The 23,624-nt window shown below is 43.1% G+C and overlaps 1 protein-coding gene across 1 annotated transcript in view; it reads left to right on the top strand.

Moving 5' to 3' along the window:
- ADGRF2 (adhesion G protein-coupled receptor F2) overlaps nt 1-20,463 on the top strand; it is a 46,830-nt gene extending 26,367 nt beyond the window's left edge. The window contains exons 10-15 of the mRNA XM_039231122.1: nt 291-524; nt 1,715-3,076; nt 8,127-8,168; nt 11,309-11,368; nt 18,655-18,888; nt 20,329-20,463. Coding sequence (XP_039087053.1) covers nt 291-524; nt 1,715-3,076; nt 8,127-8,168; nt 11,309-11,368; nt 18,655-18,888; nt 20,329-20,463 — 2,067 coding nt within the window. The remainder of the gene's footprint in view (nt 1-290; nt 525-1,714; nt 3,077-8,126; nt 8,169-11,308; nt 11,369-18,654; nt 18,889-20,328) is intronic.
- Nucleotides 20,464-23,624: the final 3,161 nt, after the last annotated feature.

The raw sequence follows: 23,624 nt of genomic DNA, 5'->3' as shown, positions 1-23,624 counted from the left end.
ACAATGTATAAACACAGAAGGGTCTGAAGGCATGCGAAAGATAACATTTACTTTCTGGAAGGAGGGGATTAAGGAGCAGACAGCTGGGAAGCTGGGACTTCGCTTTTCTGTTCATGTTCCTTGGTATTGGGCAAATTATTCCATAGCAAATGTGACTTTGAAGATGTAAAATTGAAAAGCACCGTGTAATATACAATTGTGTGATAAGGCTGTCCTCAATTTTCATAAAGGTACTTTTATATTCAAAACAAAAGTAACATAGTCAAAACTTTCTTTTTGCCATTTCTTAGACAAATTTATATTCGATCCAAACGTTAGGAGGAAATGCAGAAGTAAATGAGTTTGCCAGAAAGTCTGAGACCATCACAGACATGCTGATGGAAAAGTGTCCAAAGGATTTGTCCTGTGTAATCAGGAACATTCGGCAGTCCCCCCGGATCCCGGGAAACATTGCTGTCATCGTGCAGCTCTTACACAACATATCCATGGTGCCATTGACAGGTGTCGACGTGGCAAAGATGCAGGTGAGTGGCTTTGATTTGGTAGAATGATACCTCGGTGGAAAGGAATGCAGGTTAATTGGTGTATTCAGTGGGCTTTTTGGGATCCAAGGACCATCTCTTTCACGTCAGTATCTGTAATGCCTAGCATAACAATAAGCGTTCAATAAATGCTCAATAAATATTCACTGAACAATGAACAAAGGAAATGGAAAAGTGAACATTTTCCGTCAGTAGGCATTTAGAGGCAGCACTTACTGGGTACTGGGTCAGAGTAAGCTTTTCCAGTGTGTATTTTGGCTATTGGAAACTTCTAAGAACCATTCTGGTTCCTGCAGAGAGACTTTTACTTTTATTTGTGAGTCAGAACATCAAATCACTAAAATGGAAAATGACTGAATGCAAAGAAAAGAGCCATGCATATGTGTTGCGGAAGTGTGAATGGGATTGGACTCATTTCATTTCTTTTCTTTTAAATAATGGGTTTTTTAAAAAAAGTTTTATCTATCTATTATCTATCTATCTATCATCTATCATTTATTGAGAGTGTGTGTGAGTGGGGAAAGGGCAGGGAGAAGGAGAGTTAGAATTCCAAGCAGGCTCCGTGCTGTCAGCATAGAGCCTGACATGGGGCTGAATCTCATGAACTATGAGATCATGACCTGAATCAAAATCCAGAGTCAGATGCTTAACTGACTCAGCCACCCAAGCACCCCTTAGTTTTGATCTTTGAGGCTGAGGACAAAAAGTAGGTTCAGCTTCTGGAGTTACTTGTCAATTCGCTGTGTTCCTGCACAGCGTCCTGCACACAGCTTGGATTTAATAGATGTTAATTGCATTATGGGTTCTCTGAGCAGGGTAAGCACATTGCTGGCTTCACCACGGTGTGAAGTGGGACCGATGATGTCCATGAGCCTGGAGAAGCCTACCTGCCTGGCTGCCTCACAGGGAGACATTGCATGTGTGACATGAGGGCAATTCCCTCCTTGCTCTATCCCTCAACTCAAATTCGGGTGGTGTACCCCAGGAATCTCATTACAATGCTGATTCTGACTGATTAGGTCTAGACTGGGCCCTGAGATCCCATATTTCTAAGAAATTCCTAGGGGATGTCTATGCTGCTGGGTGGAGGACAACACTTGATAGAAGTGGATCGTGACTGTCCGGCAGATTCACAGAGAAGCTTAGTACTAACGCTGGTTCTTCCTTGGCAGAGTTATAGCATCATGGCCAACCACATTCTTAACAGCAAAAGCATCTCAAACTGGACCTTCATCCCTGACAGAAATACCAGCTGTGTCCTACTACACTCGGTCAATTCTTTTGCAAGAAAGCTATTTATAAAGAAGTATCCGATTGACATATCTGATGTCTTCATTCATACAATGGGCACTGCCATCTCCCCAGACAACGATGGGAAGAATTTCACTTTTTCTATGAGAGTTAATGACACCAGCAGTGAGATCACTGGACAGGTGTTGATTGGTAGAGATGAACTTCGGAAGGTGCCTACTCCTTCTCAGGCCATCAGCATTGCATTTCCAACCCTCGGGGCCATCTTAGAAGCCAGTCTTTTGGAAAATGTCACTGTGAATGGACTTGTTTTGTCTGTCATTTTGCCCAAGGAACTTAAAAGAATCTCACTGATTTTTGAGAAGATCAACAAGTCAGAGGAGAAGAGGACACAGTGTGTTGGCTGGCACTCCTTGGAGAGCAGATGGGACCAGCATGCCTGTCAAATAATTCAAGAAAACTCCCAGCAAGCTGTTTGCAAATGTAGGCCAAGCAAGTTGTTTACCTCTTTTTCCATCCTTATGTCACCCCACATCTTGGAGAGCCCGATCCTGACTTATATCACATACATAGGCCTGGGCATTTCCATTTGCAGCTTGCTCCTTTGCTTGTCCATTGAGGCCTTGGTCTGGAGCCACGTGACAAAGACAGAGATCTCGTACTTACGCCATATATGCATTGCTAATGTTGCAGCCACCTTGCTGATGGCGGATGTGTGGTTCATTGTGGCTTCCTTTCTTAGCGGTCCAGTGACACACCACAAGGGATGTGTGGCAGCAACATTTTTTGTTCATTTCTTTTACCTTTCTGTATTTTTCTGGATGCTTGCCAAGGCACTTCTTATCCTCTACGGAATCCTGATTGTCTTCCATACACTGCCCAAGTCAGTCTTGGTGGCAGCTCTTTTTTCAGTCGGCTATGGGTGCCCCTTGGTCATTGCTGCTATCACAGTTGCTGCCACTGAGCCCGGCAAGGGCTACCTGAGGCCCGAGGCCTGCTGGCTCAACTGGGACATGACCAAGGCCCTCCTGGCCTTTGTGGTCCCAGCTCTGGCCATTGTGGTGGTCAACCTGGTCACAGTCACACTGGTGATTGTCAAGACCCAGCGACCCGCCATTGGCAGTTCCATGTTCCAGGAGGTGAGAGCCATTGTGAGAATCAGTAAGAATATTGCCATCCTCACGCCATTGCTGGGACTGACCTGGGGGATCGGACTAGCCACAGTCATTGATGACAGCAACCTGGCCTTGCACACTATCTTCTCCGTGCTCAATGCATTCCAGGTAAGTCTAGATACTACTGACCAAGTACTAAGGAAGACAATTCAGAAGAAGTTTTGTGATCAGGAGCTTTTGAAGTCATATTTCTTTCTTTCGTTTTAAAAAATTATTTATTTATTTTGAGAGAGAGAGAGAGAGCATGAGCAGGGGAGAGGCAGAGAGAGGGAGAGAAAGAAAGAGAAAATCCCAAAAGGCTCTGCACTCAGTGCAACACTTGATGTGGGACTCAAACTCATGAACCGTGAGATCATGATCTGAGCAAAACCAAGAGTCAGATACTCAACTGACTGAGCCACTCAGACACCCTTAGAGTCATATTTCTTTATAAAAGACAATAGATTTGGAGTAGGATATTAAGTGAGGAAATAAACTCTTTTTTCCCCCAGAAAGGCCTGGATTCAAATCTTGACTCTCTCATTTACTAATGTATACCATTCTTCTGAGATATTTGATTAACTTTTCTGAGCCATATTTTTCTCACTTATAAAATGGGTATAATACTGCCCATCTGAAATACTGAAATAAAGCAGTGGATGGGAAAGCATCAGGTACTAAAATGACCTAAAGATCATGAATAGTGCAACAGCTGGCTGAACTCCCTACTGTTTACAAACTAAATACCACAACTTCCCCCAAATCTAGGCACCTAATGGGAGGTATTAAAGTGTGCATATTGAGTGCATTTCTTTCCATTTAGAATTTGTGGTTCCCATTGGAAGGCATCTTTTTTTAATGAGACAACTCCTACACAGTGATATTAAAAATAGTTTCTCTTCTCCTCTCTTGTCTCTATGAATTAATCAGTGTTCACAGTTTCATGGGTATCCTTGCCAAACTTTTTATGTTTGTATACAAATGTATTTTCACCTAATAGAGAGGTTAAAATATACATTATTATGCACCTTACTTTTTCACTTAAAAATACATCGTGGCATCTTGTCAGGTTGCCATATAGAAATATGACAGTATAGTATCCCATATTCAATAATTCCCCACTTGACTGTAATTTGTTTTATTTTTCATTTTTTTCTGTCACAGTGTACTAATGAGCCAAATTTATTATACTGAATGTTACAAGTGTAGATAGGACCTAATTGATAAGAAAGCTTTTGTCTTTCTAAAGACTTTTAAAATAACCCTTTCTTCTGAGTGCATGCTTATTTGGAAATAGGTGTTTTACCTAATGGATAATAGAGATTTTCATCAAATATTTTCTCCTTTTTCTCTTTTAAGACTTATGTATAAATGATTTCATTAAAAAAATTTTAATGTTACTTACTTTTAAGAGAAAGAAAGAGAGAGAAAGAGAGAAAGAGAAAGAGAGTGTGTGAGCAGGGGAGGGCAGAGAGAGAGTGAGACACAGAATCTGAAGCAGGCTCTAGGCTCTGAGCTGTCAGCACAGAACCCAAAGCAGGGCCCAAACCCACGACCTGTAAGATGATGAGCTAAGCCACTGTTGGATGCTTAACCAACTGAGCCACCCAGGCACCCCAACGATTTCATTTTATAATAAATATTTTGATGCCTTGGAGAACAAGGCTAATAATAGTAATGGTGCCTTGTCTTTGGGATTTCTGTTTTTATGCATTTCTATAGAAAATATGAATAGTATCACATTTTTTGTATAGCTCTTACCCACGTGCATGTGGCTAGTCATGGGTAGGGCTGGGAGAACAACGTAGTGTTCTTAAATTTCTGTTCAGCATATCCCATGGCTATTTGTCAGGAACCCTTAAGGAGCTGATGTATCTACTTCTCAACATTTCCCTTTCCTTGTCACCCGGTCGGGGTGAGGGTGGGGGGACCTTTACTGTGGTTTTTGTTTGGACTAGTCTCTGAGCACTTGTATTTTGGTGCCATGAGTTCCTTTGCCTGTCATGATAGGATCAACTTGTAATTTCAACTCAGTTTCTGCCTTGATTCCTGGCAAGGGGGATGGAGCTCATCTAAATGCCGGTACTGATGGAGGTGAGAAGCTGAGAGCAGGGTGTGGGTGAAGGGTAGACACTGGGCACTGGTAGGCATGAGGAACTGGTGTGCTGGAGCTGGTTTGTACTGGCCCAGAGAGAAGACTTCTATTTTTAGGAATTTTTCAAGGGGACATCATTAAAAATTAAATATATAAACTTGTAATTAAACAAAACAACAGTTTTTGTTTAAGGCCGTAGATCCTCCAAACGCGTTACTTCCTAAATCTTTGTCTACACTTTAGTATGCTTGTGAGGCTATTTGCATCTATTGTATCTGTACGGTGGAAACACTGGATAATGATGTGCCCATCTCTTTCTAACTCTACGTTCAGTTCAGTGATGTCACCTTGCTAGATTTAAATCAGCCAGGATGGGAGTATTTCAATGGAGACTGGTAAGTACTTCAAATTAGGAGAGCTGGTTATTGCTATTTACCAGACGTGTGGACCGGGGCATCCTTAGGATGCCCAATGTTGGAGGAGAGAAAGGAGAGGCACAGTTCTGTTGTGGAGGGAGACACAATCCAGTGAGCAGAAGGAAGCAGGACAAACAGAATCTTAGGATGAACCGAGATGAGAGGCAGCTGGGGCTGTTGGAGAAGTGAGAGGAGAGAGACCCCTAACCACACTGGGAGGTCCAGAAGATGTAAGAGAAAGACCCTTTTGAGGCTTTACTGGTCTTAGCCCCATGTGAGCACCTCAATTGGTTTTAAAGCTCAATCTCCCCCTTTACCAGGGGATAATTATTATGTAGCCAATTGCTGACTTGACTACTCACTTGTAATCTACAACTTCTGGTTGGTATCCTCTCTTATATTTACTGAATACAACTGTAAATACAGTTCCTTCCATATTCCTTCCATAGCCGTAACTGTAGGATGGGTAAGGTGTGGGGACCCCTCATAGCTGTTTTGGTGGGAGAAAATAAATGTCTCAGTCGACTTGGGCTGCTGTAACAAAAATACCATATATTGGGTGGCTTATAAAGAGCAGAAATTTATTTCTCACGGTTCCGGAGGCTGGGAAGTCCAAGGCACATACACATACACATGGAGAGAGCTTGCTTTCTTGCCTCACAGATGGATAGCCATCTTCTTGCTAGAACATCACATAGAGACAGGGGCAAGGGAGCTTTCTGGGGTCTCTTTTGTAAGCACACTAATCCATTTCCTGAGGGCCCACCCTTGTGACCTAATTACCTTCCAAATGCATGCCTCCAAATACCTTCACCTAGAATTTAACATATAAATTTATATGATAGGATTTAACATATAAACGGAGAGGATATGAACATTCCTTCCATAGCACTAAAGCATGTATTTTAAAAGCTGGGAGAACACCTTAACATTTATCTGCTCCAATTAAGCTTTATCTACTAAGAGAAATGCAAAGAAGCTACTGCCAGTGAATTTTTATTAATCAGATACTAAACCTTTACTAATAATCTATCCAAATTTTCTGAATGATATTTTGTGTAACTCTTCCCAAGTTCGGACCAATGAAAGGTGATCCTACCAAAATATGTCCCTGTTACATATTTATAAGTGTACAAATGCAGGTTGCATAATAAAGCAGTTAAACACACACACAGATGTAGATACAGGCACACACACACAAATAGAGACACATTTATTGAGTACTTATTGTGTGTCAAGCATTATGCTAAATGTTGCAGATATGGATATAATTAGTTTAGCCTCAAGAAATTGAAAATCTCACAAGGAGAGAAATCCTCTTAGTTCTTTAGCCAAAGGAGTGCATTTTTTTGTAAGAAATGGGCTAAACTGACAGTTCCTAGATATTTAAAAATTTTAATTCCCGGGCAAAATTCTCAGAGATTCTGATCTAAAATGTATTCCTAGTACCAAAACCAGACCTGGCTATATTTTTTTCCAAGCACCTTGATACAAATGATGCTTTCGATTATGAGATCGAGGCAGCTTAACAGAGGGATGACTTGCTCATCAGAGGTCATTATCTCACTTCTCCTCTCAGGTGGGCCAGGACCTGAGTAACCACGCCTTCAGGAGAAACTGTCTAATGAATGTTGCTATCTATGACATGTTGAAGGTTGAATCTCTAAGTTTCCTTCTACTTGTCTGGAAAATGGGATGAATACCTTCCCTTCCTTATTCTAGGGTGGTTTTCAGCCAATTAAAATGGACTGTAACTATAGAGAAACAGACTCTTTTTGACTTTAATGGGGTCTCTTTTTGAATGGATGGCAGGCGATATGAGGGCTGTAAGTCCCTCTATGTCGTCATATTTGGAGCATTTGTTTCTGAACACATGTTATGTATTTTGTGGCTGTTCTGTGTCTTAGTTTTCTGAGTGACCATGTACTTGACTTTTCCTTAAACATCTTCTTTAGTTAATTTATTTGAGAGAGAGAGAGTGAGCAGGGGAGGGGTAGAGAGAGTGGGAGAGAAAGAATCCATGCAGGCTTTGCATTGTCAGCACAGAGCCTGATGCAGGGTTTGAACTCACAAGCTGGGAGGTCATGACCTGAGCCAAAGTCAAGAATGGGATACTTAACTGACTGAGCCAACCAGGCACCCGTGTACTTGATTTTTCTTTGCATGTTTTGTAATTGTCTTTGGTTGTGGGTGGGGGAAGGAAGTTGAGAGTGTTAACAGAAACTGAGCCCAGCTGCTCTTGCTTTTCTTCTGTGGAAGTTTCCTTCATTATAGTTTGTCCATGGCCTAACATCTCCTCTGAATCTTGGTCAGACTATTGTGTTCTGGTGAGATATACATTCTGGTGAGCTCCTGATAAATTCAAAATGCTTTTAGTTTACCCTACTTAAAAAGAAATTTCTGTAATCTTCTTGTATGAATCAAGGACCTTGGCCTGTTGGAGTTGGTGATGTATCTCAAGTGTCTAGAACAGTGGCTGGCACATGGAAGATGCTCAATGAATATGTATGAACCTAGCTGTTATGACCCTAACAGAGTCAAAGATTTAATAAATTGTTTTTATTTTAGTTTTTTAAACTAGAAAAGGACTGATGAACACTAGTATTTATTATTATCATCATCATCATCATCATTTTGTAAATAGCTTTTCATTCCTCTTCTTTCTCAGGGCTTCTTCATCTTGGTGTTTGGAACAATCCTGGATCCAAAGGTATTGTAAATTCTTCTCCTCCTCTTCCTTTCTCTTCTTCTTCCCCCTTCTCCTCCTCCCCCCTCCCCCTCCCCCTCCCCCTCTCCCTCCCCCCTCCTCCTCCCCCCTCCTCCTCCCCCCTCCCCCTTCCCCCTCCTCCTTCCCCCTCTTCCTTCCCCCTTCTTCCTCTTCTTCTTCTCCTCTTTCTCTTTTTCTTCCTCTTTCTCTTCCTCCTCTTCTTCATGTATTAACAGTACTTGGCCCTGAAATCCTCATTTGGAAAGACCCCTTACAGAGCATCTTTGGCTTCAATCACTTGTGCAGACGCTTGAACAGGGCATCATTCTTCTTCATGATGGAAGTAATACCTATCTTGCAAACTCTTACAGAGCTAAGCATTTTACATACCTTAAAACAATCTTGGGTATTTTTATATTCCATTTTATGGATGAGGAAACTGAGACTCAGAGTGATTAAACTTGCCCATGATCTCTACAGAAACCCACTCAAACAAGCTGAAGCAGAAAGAAGACTTATGAAGTCTTACACTATCATCTTTGGGAAAGTCTCTCTGGCTTACAGGCTTGGAGGCTACATGCGAGGCACAGTTCCCATCCATAGCTCAGAACTAGACACCAATGTTCCTCCTCATTTTCCTGGACACAAATAGCACAGCTAACCAGGCCAAGGTCGGGTAGCAGCTGGTAAGCTAGAATTGCTGCTACTTCTGGGGTTTGTGAAAGAGGCATTTCACACTGGTCCTTTCATTTTGTGATGAGGATACCACATCAACCCAACAAAAATTATTTAGAGGGGGCAGGGCATTAGTGTTTCTGTCTTTCTATCTCTATGTACTATCTTTGAGCCATTGGGGAGGCCTGCACTCTCCGGAACCCAGATCCCCTAAATGGAATGCAGAGATAATGATGCTTTTCCTGCCTCTTCTGCTAGATGAGGTACAAATGTGATTTTGCAAGTGAAAAAACACAGAAAGCATTTAAGGTGGTATACAGTTGCATACCATATGATTGTGTTTTTTAAAAACTTGTTTAATATTTATTTTTGAGAGAGACAGAGCATGAGTGGGGGAGGGGCAGAAAGAGAGGGAGACACAGAATCTGAAGCAGGCTCCAGGCTCTGAACTGTCAGCACAGAGTCTGATGTGGGGCTCTCATTCACGGACTGCGAGATCATGACCTGATCTCACGGCTCAGTGGGTTAACCGAGTTTCTAGGTGCCCCAAGATTGTGCTTTTTTTTTTTTTTATTAACTATAATTACCACAACTAGTATTTATTGTCAAAACAGCAGCAGCAACATTTTTCCTTACTGATTACCAGGTGTTATGAGATGTGCAAAGAACTCTGAGACCTAGAACTTTCTATCAAGATCAAAATCTCTTATATTTAAAATTATAATGGTAATGGAATACTACATGGCAATGAGAAACAATGAAATCTGGCCACGTGTAGCAACATGGATGGACCTTGAGGGTGTTATGCTGAGCGAAATAAGTCAGGCAGAGAAGGACAAATATCACATGTTTGCACGTATAGGAGGATTAGAAGGAACTTGACGGAGGAACAAGGGGGAGAAGGAGGGGGGAAATGGTGGGGGAAAGGGAGAGAGGCAAACCACGAGAGACTCTTGAATGCTGACAAAAACTGAAGACTGATGGATTTGGGGGGGAGAAGGGATGGGCATGGAGGAGGGCACTTGTGGGGATGAGCACTGAGTGTTATGTGGAAACTAATTTGACAATAAACTATTTGTAAAAAAATAAATAAATAAAAAATTAAAAAAAACCAAAAAAATTATAATGGTAAAGACTCAACGATGTCACAGGACCACACCTGATTAATTGATATAAAGTTGTATATGCCAGTAGTCAAATTTTTACATCAGTAAAAAGTAGTGGGCACATGTCCCCAGATGTGCTTATTATTAATTTACAAAGTATGTATTTTGCACACTATGAAACATAAAAAGAAAGAAATGTAAAGAGAAGCTCCAGTATGCCTTCTCATATCCCCAAGGACCCTTGAGTGCACAGCCCCCAAGCCTCAGGGGGTGCTCCTTCCTCTTTGGAGCCTGTGTGTGACAAAGACAACCACATTTTCTGAGAAGGGTGAAGCCACTCTGAGCTGGAGGACTTTGGCATCCATTAACTGTCAAGTCAGAACTATAAGGTCTTGGAAGATTTGATAAAGTAGAAGAAAAGATGGAGTAGAAATAAGGATACAGTGCCTGCATTCAGCAAGAGAGATTTAGGGAAAATGACAGGTGGGTCTGGAGTCAGGAGATAAGAACTCAAGTCTTGACTCTTCTCAGCAGGTCAACTGACTTTGGTGTTCCTTCATCTTCCAAACTTAATGTCCTTGGTTGTAAAAATGGAAATAATACTATCTATTTTACAGGACTGTTTTTTGGATAAAATGAGATAGCAGACATGAAAAGGACTTTAAAGTGCTTTCTAAAAACAAAATATAAATATACAATAACATATAATTTAACATATTGATATGTTATTTATATAGAAATATGCTATGTTAATATATTAATTTATATTGTATATATTAGTATTAATAAACATATCATATATTATATATTACTTAATATATATTAAATAGATTTACATTTCATATTTATATGTATGTTAGATCTATTTAATATATTTAAAAAACAAAATAGAATTGTTATTTATGTTATTTATTATTCTTTTTCTCCATTCCATGAGATTTGCTATGTTGCATAGGATTCTTTTTTTTTTTTTTTTTTTTTTTAGCTATGGCTTGGCCTCTAGAAAGGAGGGTTTAAATAACTGACAGCTATGGGAAATGTTCACCATTCAAGGGCTCCAAAAAACCACTCCCAATGCTAAGTCAGAGATTGCTCCAACCCGTGGCAAAATGTATTTCTTAGTCACTGGGTTCAGGTTTAAGGCCCCTGAGTGTGAATTTCCTGTGCCGGCCTAATCTTCCTTGGGCCTCCCCCTGTCCCCACCTTTTCCGGAACCACTCCTCCAAGTTCCTGATCCCTGCATTTCCCACCGACAGGCCCCAGCTGGTAACACTCCCTCACCAGAGTATTTGCCTGGCCCGAGCACGTGTGATGACTTCTCATAATCTTTAAACTTCTTAACCACTTTTGTCCTCTCTCCAGATAAGAGAAGCTTTAAAGGGTCGAGTGACTTCTGCAAAATGGATCTCCAGAATCTCAGAGGTAAAGCCTTCATGTTTATTAACGCATTTAGACATTTGACAAGATAACAACAGTATTGGCCTTTCCGGCAAATGAACTATTCCTAAACCCTGATCACCTTAACACTCTGTGGTATGGGTTTTTCAACTGCCAAGTGAGCACCTCTTTGAGCTGTTCAGACTCTTTCTGGACTAGTGGGACCACATCTAAAGAAAGCAGACTAAAATGCATTTAGAGGAGAGTGGTCAGGTGGGGGATGGGAAGGGGTCTGGAGGGACAAACCTCAACCCGTGCGGCAGGAGAGTAAGCCTATGATGAGGAAGGGAAATGAGAGAAGAGAAAATCTCAGCTTCCCATGATTGACTGCTCATTCTCCATGACTCCAATCAAATAAACCACATCCACAGTGTGAAAGTCCAGGGAAACAAAATCTGACCCTACACAAAGAACTCCCTCATAGCTTGATTTTCAAGAGGGGTGACTGCCATGGTTACTGGAATTGTAAGAGAAGGTTTGGGGCCTTCTCAGTGGTGCTATAGAGAAGGCTCTACAGTTCGATAGCCCACATGCCCTCTCGTGAATGATCACTTCCTACAGTGTATAAATCGTGTATTGTTATGCAAAGGTTCACCCCCTCACCTATTCTGAGTGAGGGAAAAACTAGAAAATGTTTAAATGGCAGCAAAAGGGGAATCAGGGTTGGCCCGGGGAACATACCCAGTCACAAGAGAAGAGGCAGTCTGGAGTTTTCCACTCCAGCATCTGATGGGATCTATACCATCCCATGTGGTCTGGGTTGCAGGAGATGTGCATGGGGAGGGGTGCCCCACCACTGGGGAGCTGGTACCCTGTGGCCCTGAGTAGCAGCATTCCCCTCCCCATACATCCCTTGCCTTTCCATTCTCGTTCCTTTAGGTCCCCTTTTATCTTCCCTCCTTTCTCTTCCCTCTATGTTCCTATCTTCTTTTGTGTTACTCCTACCTAAACTTGGTCCTTCATCTCCAAACCTGGGAGATCCTTGACCCCTCTATATCCTTTCCACCTGAAATCTTAAAAAGCTAAGTTGTATTGAGAATAAACGTCAATGATTACCTAAAGCATTGGTTCTCAACATTACCCGAAGATCAGAATCCATTAGGAAGCTTAAAAAATGTTGCCTGCATCTCACACCTGGAGATTCTAATTGGATTGGTCTACACCGTGTCTGAGAGTTTTACAAAGCTCCCCAGGAGGTTCTAACATAGCCGATGCTGGGACTCTCTCATCCACGCCTTCCTCAAGTACCTAGCTTTGAGCATATTTGCCTCTGACCAGCCTGCCTGGCATAAGTTTCCCCTACCACCTCACTGGGTCTGCCCCCTGCTGTCAGGAGAGGCTTGGTTCTTCCAGTCCCACCCCATCAGTCACTGCTCCTTTCCTTATGCGTTTGCAGTGGCTGATCCACTTGGCCACCAACGGGGTAATCTGCTCTGTGGTCATCTGGCCCACTTCTCCTGGCATCTGTACATAAAATATAAGGCAGGACTATACCCAGAACTTGTAACCAGTTTGTTGGTTGTTTGAGTCAGTGGTTTTCAATGCTGGCCGCACCTTAGAAACATCTAGAAAACTTTTTAAAAAACCACATACACCCAAGAAAATTTAAAGCAGGGAGTAGGACCTGTCACTTTTGTTGGCTTGTTTTAAAGTTTCTCAGTGATTCTGATGAGGTGCCAAAGCTATGAACCCTGGTCTAGGAACCTGGTAAATTTACTCTAACGTCTTGCAATCCTCCCTCTGTCCACTAGCTTTAGGCTGTTCCAAGTCGGTTTTATCAGCTCTCCATCTCCCTCCCAAACTAGAGACCCCCCAGGAGAGGGAGCCCGGTCAGGTGGGCGGTGATGGATCTCTCACACCAGCCTGTCCTTGTGTTCTCGGGAGTGGTAAAATAAAGAAGGAGGGGGTTGGGTTGAAGGGACAAAATAAATTGCTGTAGGTCACGATTCTCTATGTGCTTTGACTAGTTGTGATCATTGAAAACAGACTGATAATGATAAATGCAACTATGCTCTGTTATCAACAGAACCTTTCTACTGATTTCTCTTGTCACCCCACCAAAGCACCAAGCTAACACACCCGGCTATACCCCTAACTTGGGAGGTGAGTGCAAAGGAAGGGGGTTCCCAAATTCATGACATTGTAACCAAGAATGTTTTTTTCTTTTTCTTTTTTAAAATTTTCTTTTCTTAAAGTTTATTTTTGAGAGAGAGAGAGAGAGAGAGAGAGAGAGAGTAGGGGAAGGGGCAGAGAGAGAGGGAGACACAGAATCTGAAGCAGGCTCCAGGCTCTGAGCTGTCAGAACAGAGCCCCATGCTGGGCTTGAGCTCATGAACCTCGAGAGCATGACCTGAGCTGAAGTCGAACACTTAACTGACTGAGCCACCCAGGCGCCCACATAAGATTTTTCATGATTGAAAGGATTCTTCTTATACAATCTATTCTCTTCTAGGTATGGTTAGAGCTACATTCATACTTCTAATTCTTGTACTCCTGAAATTTTTGTTGTCGCTGTAAAACAGTGAGGCATGTCTGAGAATGGTTGTTAAGTTAGCCTGAGTGTATTTAAGGGGGGGTATTTAAGCAGCTCTACATGACCGCTGCCTCTCTCCTTTCTCCAATTCCCTGTCCCTGGGACATGATATCAATAGTGTCCCTACACATCCTACAGTGGCCCCCCTCTTTCCCTAGTGTCAAAAGATCAAGGAATTATCATAAACACTACCTGTGAGAGGCTTCAGGGATAATGTGGAAGTTAATTCGCTTTTGAGGTAATGTCTGAGAGACAGAGATGTAGAAACAGAGAGAAGGGAGTCATGGCGGGGGGAACCAGAAGTACAGAGACACATGAGGGAGCGTGGTGACTCTGGGTTGCAAGAGAGGCACCCAGACGTGTGGACATGTGCAGACACGTCTTCCAATCCTCTGTGTCCATGTCTCTATAGATCTAGAGAGAGAGGATCAGACAGGGAGGTGGAGACACCCACAACAGGACACCCACATTTGCAGTGAGTCAGAGAGATGCAGAGAGAGGCCAAGGGTTACAGAGAGACCCAGAATATACAGAAAAGGAAACATACACAGAGACTGAGGCTCACTCAGAGACACGCATAGAGTGAAAGAGACAGAGCTGAAGACAGATGCAGAGAGAGGCATTCAGATACATAGACAGAGACCCCATCCCCATCCCCATCCCAATATTTCTTGGCTCCCATTAGCCTCTGTGGCTGAGACCTTCGGTGGCAGCCCAGGGCCTTGTACAAAGAAAACGGTCTTTTCCAAGAGGAGAAGAAGCAGTCTTGCTTACAGAAAGACAAGACTTATAACTGAAGCATTTGCAGGCAGTAGAAAACCAGCCTGTTCCCTGGAGTCCAGAGTGACTTAAAAAAAAGAGACTCTCCATTTGCCAAGGAGGGTCTACCCAAAGGGGCTTATTGTTCCAGAAAGAGTGAGCCTGTAATGTAGTTGTTGTGAGGCTCTTGGGTCTTGCCACTGTTCATTAACGTAGTGATGTTCTGTTCTCGACAAGGTCATACAATCCAGGAATGGCAGAGCCCCAGGAAAATGTGCTTCTTCCTGTCTCCTTGCCTCTGGGGAGTATGAAGGAAGCCTCCCATGCTGCGGTGCTGATGGAGGAAGATGCGAAATGTGGGGAGGTTGGAAGGCCCCTCTGTCTAAGCTGTTCTGTGCTGGCTAAACATTTCCCCCCGTCAACTGTCAACATATACATACGCCACGCCGGGCATCCACAATGGGACGGAAAGACAAAGTGGGCTGCGGCAGAACCTTTGACTTGTGGAGGCTCCAGCTCCATGCTGTTGGGTCACGTTTATCCTCAGGAAGAGAGTCTGGTTCATCTTGGCAAAGGTGGCCTGGGATGTCACCTGGCTGGATTCTATGGGTTGCCAAGGGAGGGGCCCTCATGAATAGTCACCAACGGTTGGGTTGACTCTAAGTAGGTCATTGCTGGTTCTTTGTACAAAAGGAACCCAACTGGCAACATAGTCCACCTGTCCAAATTTAAATTGATTACACAGTTAGCTTGGCTTGGGCTTAGCTGCAACCTGGCCATGCGCCAAGTGAAAACCAGAGAGCTTTTGAACCAGAAAGATGCTCATTGTGAGTTAAGATTAGAGCCTAGAGTGATGGGCCACAGCTAGTCAAGGCTCAAGCCAGAGCTGGAAACCCAAGCCTGCAGGCTCCCAGCTCTGGACTCAGGTCTCCTGAAGACATGGAGCTGCAGAGGGACTCTGTCAACTCTGATGGTATAAGATTAACCCTCACTGACGATATGTTTTTTTGAAACCAGTGATGAGGAAGAGGAACTATCCTATTTCAAGTAGAAAGCTGCTCATTTTCCTAATGTTGTGTGTAAACAAATTTGACATTCAAATGAGGAGCCACCTGAGAGGAGAACAGTACAATAGATAGAATCCCCTTCAGAGGGAAAAAGAAAGCTTCTTAATGAAGCAAGCAGCCAGACTGATGCATCAGATCAACATAGTGGATAAAGGAAAAGGGGGCAGTGAGTAGCCCCTAATTATCCCACCACAAAGCCAGTATTAATGACATTACATTACAAATGGGAAAATGAGACTCCCTTGTGAATGAGTAGGGATCTCTCTCTCTCTTTCTACTTTTTACTGTAAAAAAAGCTTTCTCAAAGTAAGGAAGTTTGAAAAAAGCAAAAAATATAAGAAAGAAGTTAATCCAAAGGTAGAAAAATACACCAACCTGGAGAATAAGTCATCTTTCTAGTGGCATTGCTTATTTTGTGACAATAATCACATTCTTCTCAAGTGAATACAGAAAGGAATTTTAATTTGACATTTCCTGGTATTTCTGTAGAGTTTCTGCAAGGGAGGGGAGTGCGGCAGGCATAGTCCTGGTGTTCTTAATGCAGAGATCTCAGCACCAAGAAACGTGACTTACCCAGGGCCAATAGACTGAAGTGAGGACGGAAGCTTATGAAGCTAAATAGTTATAGAATTAGAAATCTGGAAAAACTTTAGAAAAGATGGAGTCCAATGGGGTCATTTTACAGATGAGAACGCTGAGCACTAGCAAGAGAAAGAGAATTTAGTCTTTCATCAGTATTTCATCAGTGTTAAGAATTTGGCAGTCACATCTAGTATGAAAGCACCCTCTGCTCCGATGTACTCACTTCTTATTCCTAAGATGGGATGGCAGTAATGAAGACATCCTAGCTTGGGATTCTTATTCTCCAGGAAAGGGCCCATGGATGCTAACAAAGAAACTCCAGAAGTTTTTGGAACTCCCTTGAAGAAACTGTGCCTCCTCTCCTCAGGCCAAAACCCAGTCTGCCCCATCCTGAAAAGTGTCTGTGAACCACATGTTTGGGTTGACGTTGGAAAACCCTGAGTGGAGACATTTTCAATGTCCTGCTCACATCTCCCGGAGGAAGGGACTTGGTCAGGTGGCTCAAGAAGAAATTGGTGCTAACAGTGTCTAAGGCAGATTCATTGTTAGACACTTAATAGATGAAGATCCTTGGGAAAGTTATTTAAATTCCTTCGATTTTGATTTTCTCATCCATAAGTTGAAAAAAGTAGAGTCTACCTCATAGGGCTATTGTAAAGATTAAATGTATAAGGGTAGATAAAACACTTAGAACAGCACTTGGCCATTCAAATGTTAGCTGTTTAATTTTATTAGAGTACCTGTGAATTCATGTACACACACAGACACACGCAAACACAAGCAAACACACAAGTATGGCCTTTTGCATGAGTCTGGAGATAGACTCTCTCATGGAAGTTAGTTGACTGACTTCTACATAAAAGAATTAAGCATTTGATTCAGTCTGTTCAACATCAAGGGTATCAGCCCACAAAATCTGCTGAGCATACCATTAGACAGTTCTTTCATTCAGTGTTACCATGGTTGTAATATAGAGTCTCCTGCCTGAGAAAGGGTATAAACCATGGGGTTCTATTCAGGGTGCACAGTTTCTGAGCTCTGATTTCCTTTCTTTTTTAAAAAATTTTTTAAATGTTTTATTTATTTCTGAGAGAGAGAGAGAGAGAGAGACAGCATGAGCAGGGGAGGGTTAGAGAGAGAGGGAGACACAGAATCGGAAACAGGCTCTAGGCTCTGAGCTGGCTGTCAGCACAGAGCCCGATGCGGGGCTCAAACCCATGAACAGTGAGATCATGAACTGAGCCAAAGTCAGAAGCTTAACCGACTGAGCCACCCAGGAGCCCCTCTGATTTTTTTTTTTTTTTGCCTTCTCTGTGATGTCTTCCTTGACAAGTCCCACCAGAAGTGCTGATTGTCCCCAGCTGACTTCCTATAATATTTGTAATCTGTGCCATTCACTTTATATTTAGTATTTATAGTGTTTTATTGTTTGTTTAGTTTTAGTCTTTCAGTGTACATATATTTTCTTTCTCAGATCATACTGTAAGCCGTGGGGGACAGCGTTACTTATTTTATTTACTCGCTATGTTACTCCCTTTTGTATGCCCGAAGTGCAGAGCAAAGTGTCTTACACATAGAACGTGTTCAATAAAGGCCTTTGATTACACAACCGAAGGTTTGCTGATACTCGCTTTTCTGATTCCCAAATGACTCAGTACTTAACTAGCAACCTCAGTAGAAATGACCTATTTTCACAAACATGGCCTCCTTAAATTTCACTACGGTAAGAGATGTAACAAAACTGTCTTTTCCCTTATTTCTCCTTATTGTCAACATTATGCAAATGGAGGTTTGTGTTAGATTTTGTGGTTGAAAGAGTACGTAAATAGAAGGCACTAGAATTGGGATGTACGGATGTTGGTGGTGAGGAAGAAAAGCCAACTGGCTACCCTGTCGGAAGTCAGACCCTGTGAAGTTTCCTGCAAGTGAAGACTGTGCCTTCTGTGTCTGAATTCCCCATGGCCGTGGCCCAGGGCCAATGACAACTATTGGCCCAGTTATTAAAAAATTAAAACAAAAATTTCTTTGGCGTAAGGTAGATGTTAGATTATGGTTTACCAAACCACTTCCTAGCCAGTTTTCCCCCAAGTTCAACATCAATACAGGCAAAATGTGATAGCCTTCTAGAATCATCTACAAGAGCGGCACAACTTCGCATTTTTGTCTCCTGTGTTCTAGTTACACCAGTGCAGGAGACGCAACACAGCCTCAGGTGATCATCCGAGATAAAGATGAGGCATTAAAGCACAAACAAGTGACTCATTTTAATGGATTTGCTTCAGACGGGAGAAACCTGTAATTTCTCTTAGGCGTGCTTGATGCACCCATAGTGGAGTGAATCACACACTTACACAAGCCTTGAAACCCTGGGCGGTTTTACTTCTCAGATAGGCTTCTCACAACAGGTGGCTGGCTTGCACTGGGGCCTCTTGGATTTCCCTTTCAACAATGGAGAAGAGGGATCACAGCCGCTGAAGAAGGACCATGGCAGATTCAAAGGCAGGCACGCGCGATGGTGGAGCGCAGCGTTGTGGAGCTCAGTGCCAACTTTCCAGCTGGATGCGGTGAGTACACAAATCACAACAAAATCTTTCTCCTGCGGAAGACCGTACTGTTTTCACATGTAATCCGGAATGGGGAAAACATGTGATGGATGGTGGCATTTTCTGGAACACTTGATTCTGCAGGAAACTTTCCTAACATTATTTACAAACCGGCTAGCTCAAGGTTAAAGTATTTCCTAGATCTCTTTTACATTTGTTTTTCTTTAAAAAGTCGTTTGTCGGGGTCCAGTTGCTCACTCCCAGGAGTGAAAATGCAAAGCACCTTGTCAGGAAATTAGACTCTCTGTTCTCTGATTGTCCCCTTGCTTGATAAAATGGATGAGCAAACCAGCTTTCAATCGCCTTCCTTTAGGCTCAATGTAAAGTTGTGTGTGTGTGTGTGTGTGTGTACATATATAGATATAGATATAGATATAGATATAGATATAGATAAAATCAAGCATTCTTTAGTAGTTTCTTCTTTTAGTGGGGCTGATACAGTTGTCTTTATACCAACTTAAAAGAAAACATTTCCTTCAGTTACTGCTGAAACCTCTTTACAAAGGCATATATATACCCTTGTTCTGAGTGGTCTATAGTACCTTTGATGGCCTATCTTTCTTATATTCTGAGGACAATTGCGGCCTTTCAAGTGTATGTCGTAAGGTGCTATTTGTGTGTGTGTGTGTGTGTGTGTGTGTGTGTGTCTTTCTTCATGAAACAGAGCAATTCCCCTTTATCAATTACTTTAAAATCATATAAATCTCAAGATAGTTGGCCAGATGCTAGATACCTTCCAGACTCTGAAATCATGTGATTCTTGAAACTTAACATTATTTGAATCCAGACTGCAACTCTCAGAAAAGATACTGAGCTACGTAGAGATTGGCTGGAAGCCATCTAAAATAGCCGGGGATAAGATGCTTCTGATTCTAATAGGTCTTTTACATCTGTCTTTTCCCCCAAGGCTCCTTATGAAACATCTCCTCCATGGCAAGGGACAGCTGGTAAGAGTGACTGAATCCATCCGATTACTGAGATCAAGAACGCGCAAACAACTTGTTTAGCCGTCTGACTATATAATCAGAGCTCTAATTATACCAGAGGAGTAGATGGGGTGTACGGTTATGAAATTCAGCTGAGGGGAACAAAACACACACACCCCAACATGTGGGTCAGCAGACTCTAAGTCCTCACCCTCAGTTAACCTTTCTGGACTGGTTCTTGCCATCAAAGGGATTGGCCAAGGAGTGTGAGTGAGTTGCTGGCCAGATTAGCCAACAAGTGAATAGGCCCTCCCTCTCACCTTGGGGTGAAGTTCATGGAGGGGAACCCTTTGGGAAAGTGTCCACCTCGTTTACAAACATTCTAGCTCACCTTAGGGTGTTCTGCGTGGAGGTATTTGAGAGATCATGGCCTTCAGTGCATTCCCTCCTGGCTGACTGTGGTTGCCATTCCCAGGCTGTACCTTCTCCATCTGCTCTGAGAGTCCTGATGCTAGCCCTCACACAGCGTGTCCAGGCAGGTGCGGGGTGCCTCGGCTTCATGACTCATTCCCTACAGCCCAGCCCGTTCTGGCGCGTAGAACGCTCTTAGCACAAGGGAGGTGGGACAGATAGGAGATGGTGTTTCAGAGCAGCTGGGGTCCTCTGGGTCTGTCCCAGGAAGTGTTTTGTGAACTCTGACTGTGGACACCAGGCAGCAAGGACACCTGCCCTGCCTTGCCTGTGGCAGATGTCACTAACCTGGCAGGACATTGTTCCTTGCTGCACCTGGATGGGACCTTGCAATCCTTTGTCACATAAGGCTCCAGGTAGTCTAACAGAGAGGTGGGCTGGGAGTGTTGTTCTTTCTTTCTTTTTTTTTATTAAGAAGTTTTTTAATGTTTATTTATTTTTGAGAGAGAGAGACAGAGCACCAGCAAGGGAGGGGCAGAGAGGGAGACACAGAATCCGAAGCAGGCTCAGGCTCTGAGCTGTCAGCACAGAGCAGGATGTGGGGCCTGAACCCACGAACCACAAGATCGTGACCTGAGCCGAAGTTAGATGATTAACCAACTCAGCCACCCAGGCGCCCCTGGGAGCATTTCTACTTAAATCACCAGGTTCCCCAAAGCATCTAGAGTTGCAAATATGCTCATGTTGCCCTGTAAGATCGAGAAGCTGCCTTATGATTTTTAAACAAAAGCTTCAGAAGTTGTCATCATTCTCTGCAGGGGTCATTCGCCCATCCATCCATATATCCAACACCTGCTTACTGGGTATCATTATGCATCTCCCAGCCTGCGGGGCGCTGGGGACAGAGAAATTACCCTTCTGTGTTCACCTCCTGACTAATGGCAACCTGAGTTTTTGGTCCTAATCTGCCAGGTGCAGGCTAATTTCCCCCAGGCTCTGGCGTTGGCAGGACCAAGTGTTGTGCTCTGCTAGCCCTTTGTCATCAGGGCTTCGAGCTCGTGCAGTGGTACCGGACGCCTCTCTTGCTGTGACTGAGCCACTGGGATTGTTGGGTCTAACTAGCTACATTGTCGTCAGCCTCTGGGGCCAAGAAAGGCTATTTTCTCTCTGTGTCTCTCTCTGTTTTTGAAGTAATCGCTCTGTTACAGCAGAGAGTCCGGCTTCCATTCAGTGGCCTAGAATTGCTGTTTATTCTCAAGTGAAAGACAGAGGTGGATGGTAGTGGGTAATTCACTTTTATAAGGATGCACAGAGAGAGAGAGAGAGAGAGAGAGAGGCAGGTGGTAGAGGCAGGGAGGAGGAATTTGGTATGTTACTTTTCTAGAACCCGAGAAGCTGCCAATGCAGTCTGCTTGTTGCTTCCATCTCTGAAATAGGTCATCTTTCAGGCACTCTGGGAACAAGATGTGGGCCTTGTTTCTTCCTAAACGTCAGATGACCCTTTGTGTACCTAAACGCCACAGAGGCCTCAGGCATAAGTTCTGCATTTAGTTTTCTCCTCTTCTTTTTAATTGTCCATTTCTGAGCCTGCCTTTCCCTTCCTGCGATCACCCCAAACATCTTATCGCCACCCATCCATGCCTGCCTTTCCTTACCTCTCCGCTCAGAGCATTATGTCTCGGGACACTTCTGACTCTTTTCACTGTTAACGACGACCTCTCTGCTGCCTCCTTCTTTCAGGATTCACTGAAGGCTAGGTCTGTTCCTCTCTGCTGTGCTACTTTGGGTCACAGTCAGTGACTTTCTATGAAGGTATCAGCACAAGGACTGGCATATGGTAGGTGCCCAACAAATGCTCATGGAGCCTGAGTCTGGGTGCATTAACATGTTCCAAGATGCCATGTGGTCCTTGAACAGCTGCCTTAAGTTCCCCCAGAGCACTTTTTATAAAAACTTTTAAATGTTTATTTATTTTTGAGAGAGAGAGAGAGAGATAGACACAGCATAAGCAAGGGAGGGGCAGAGAATGGAAGTATACATAAAATGTGAAGCAGGCTCAAGGCTCTGAGCTGTCAGCACAAAGCCTGATGCAGGGCTCGAACTCACTAACCATGAAATCATGACCTGAGCCGAAGTCAGACGCTCAACCGACTGAGTCACCCAGGCACCCTCCCCACTCCCACCTAGGGCACTTTTGATGATAAAATAAATTTGGTAAAATTATGATGAAACGGGTCTTTTTATTACAAGGATTTCCAGAAACTGTGTTATGCATATATGTATGTGTGAGGGGCTGGGGGCGCCGGTGCTGGTACATTCTCCAACCCATCTGACCATGGAACCCCTTAGTCTTTTATGAGACCAGTATTCCACAGAAACTTGCTTCAGGACACAATATCCTGGCCAAACACAACTGACACCAAACTCTTTATTGTTTGTTAGTAGGAATAAAACAGGCAGATTTCCTGAAGTCACAGAACACTTAAATCAGTGTATATAAATGCCTTCACGGTCAGGTTGTTCTTCCATTTTTTTAAAATTCAACTTTGGTGACTGCGACGAACATGGCAAGCAAGTGGCGGGTAATGTGTGTCAACCCTGGACATAAATATGTGTTGTTACAGAGCTATTCTGTCCGAATTACTGCTCACTGTTTTTATGTTCCCCCACCAGGGACTAGAATCTTGATGTAAATAGCCAGTGACAGATCTTCCCAACAAAGTGTTTTTCTGCCACCATACCCAAGGGGTTTCAAGAGGTAGGGATTTTATGAAAACATATGATTTTTTTTTGTTAAACTGAACACACTGGAAAACCAGAAGTCAATAAATGGTATGAAGGTAACTTAAGCATACTGGCTATAGAATAACTCTGGATTCTCCAGGTGGGATGGACCCTGGCATCCAGCCTCTCTTCACTAGTAACTAGCAGAGCCTTGGGCCAGGCAAGTCGTCCTTGATTAGATTCACAGTGGAAAGCTGCTTCCTCCGGTATAGTCCATGTTTTTGCTGACGTTCTTTTGGACAGTCCACTCTTGTCACTTTGAATATTTAGATTGTGTATCCTTGTTCTTTTCCTCATTCTCTCAAGAGGTCACTTACTACATGCAGACACTGTGCTGGAGTGTGCTTTTAGAGAAGTACTTTCTATTTGCAGAAAAATTGTAGTTCGGCATTATGCAAAACTCAGTTTGCTTTAATGAAGTCTTTAGCAATGGTGGATCTCAGAAAGTATGTTTCTTCCATTCGTTCTATAAAATATCAGTCTTGGATTATGAATTATCCTGGAAATGTTTCTAAAATCTTTTCAATTCTCCATTTTCAGAGCTCTTAAGCTCTGGCTCGTAGTGTTCCCCGCAGA

This window comes from Hyaena hyaena, unplaced genomic scaffold (genome assembly GCF_003009895.1).
Source record: "Hyaena hyaena isolate Hyena2069 unplaced genomic scaffold, ASM300989v1 scaffold_55, whole genome shotgun sequence".
In the NCBI taxonomy this organism is placed as follows: Eukaryota; Metazoa; Chordata; class Mammalia; order Carnivora; family Hyaenidae; genus Hyaena; species Hyaena hyaena.
This window is presented reverse-complemented; position numbering and strand designations above follow the sequence as displayed.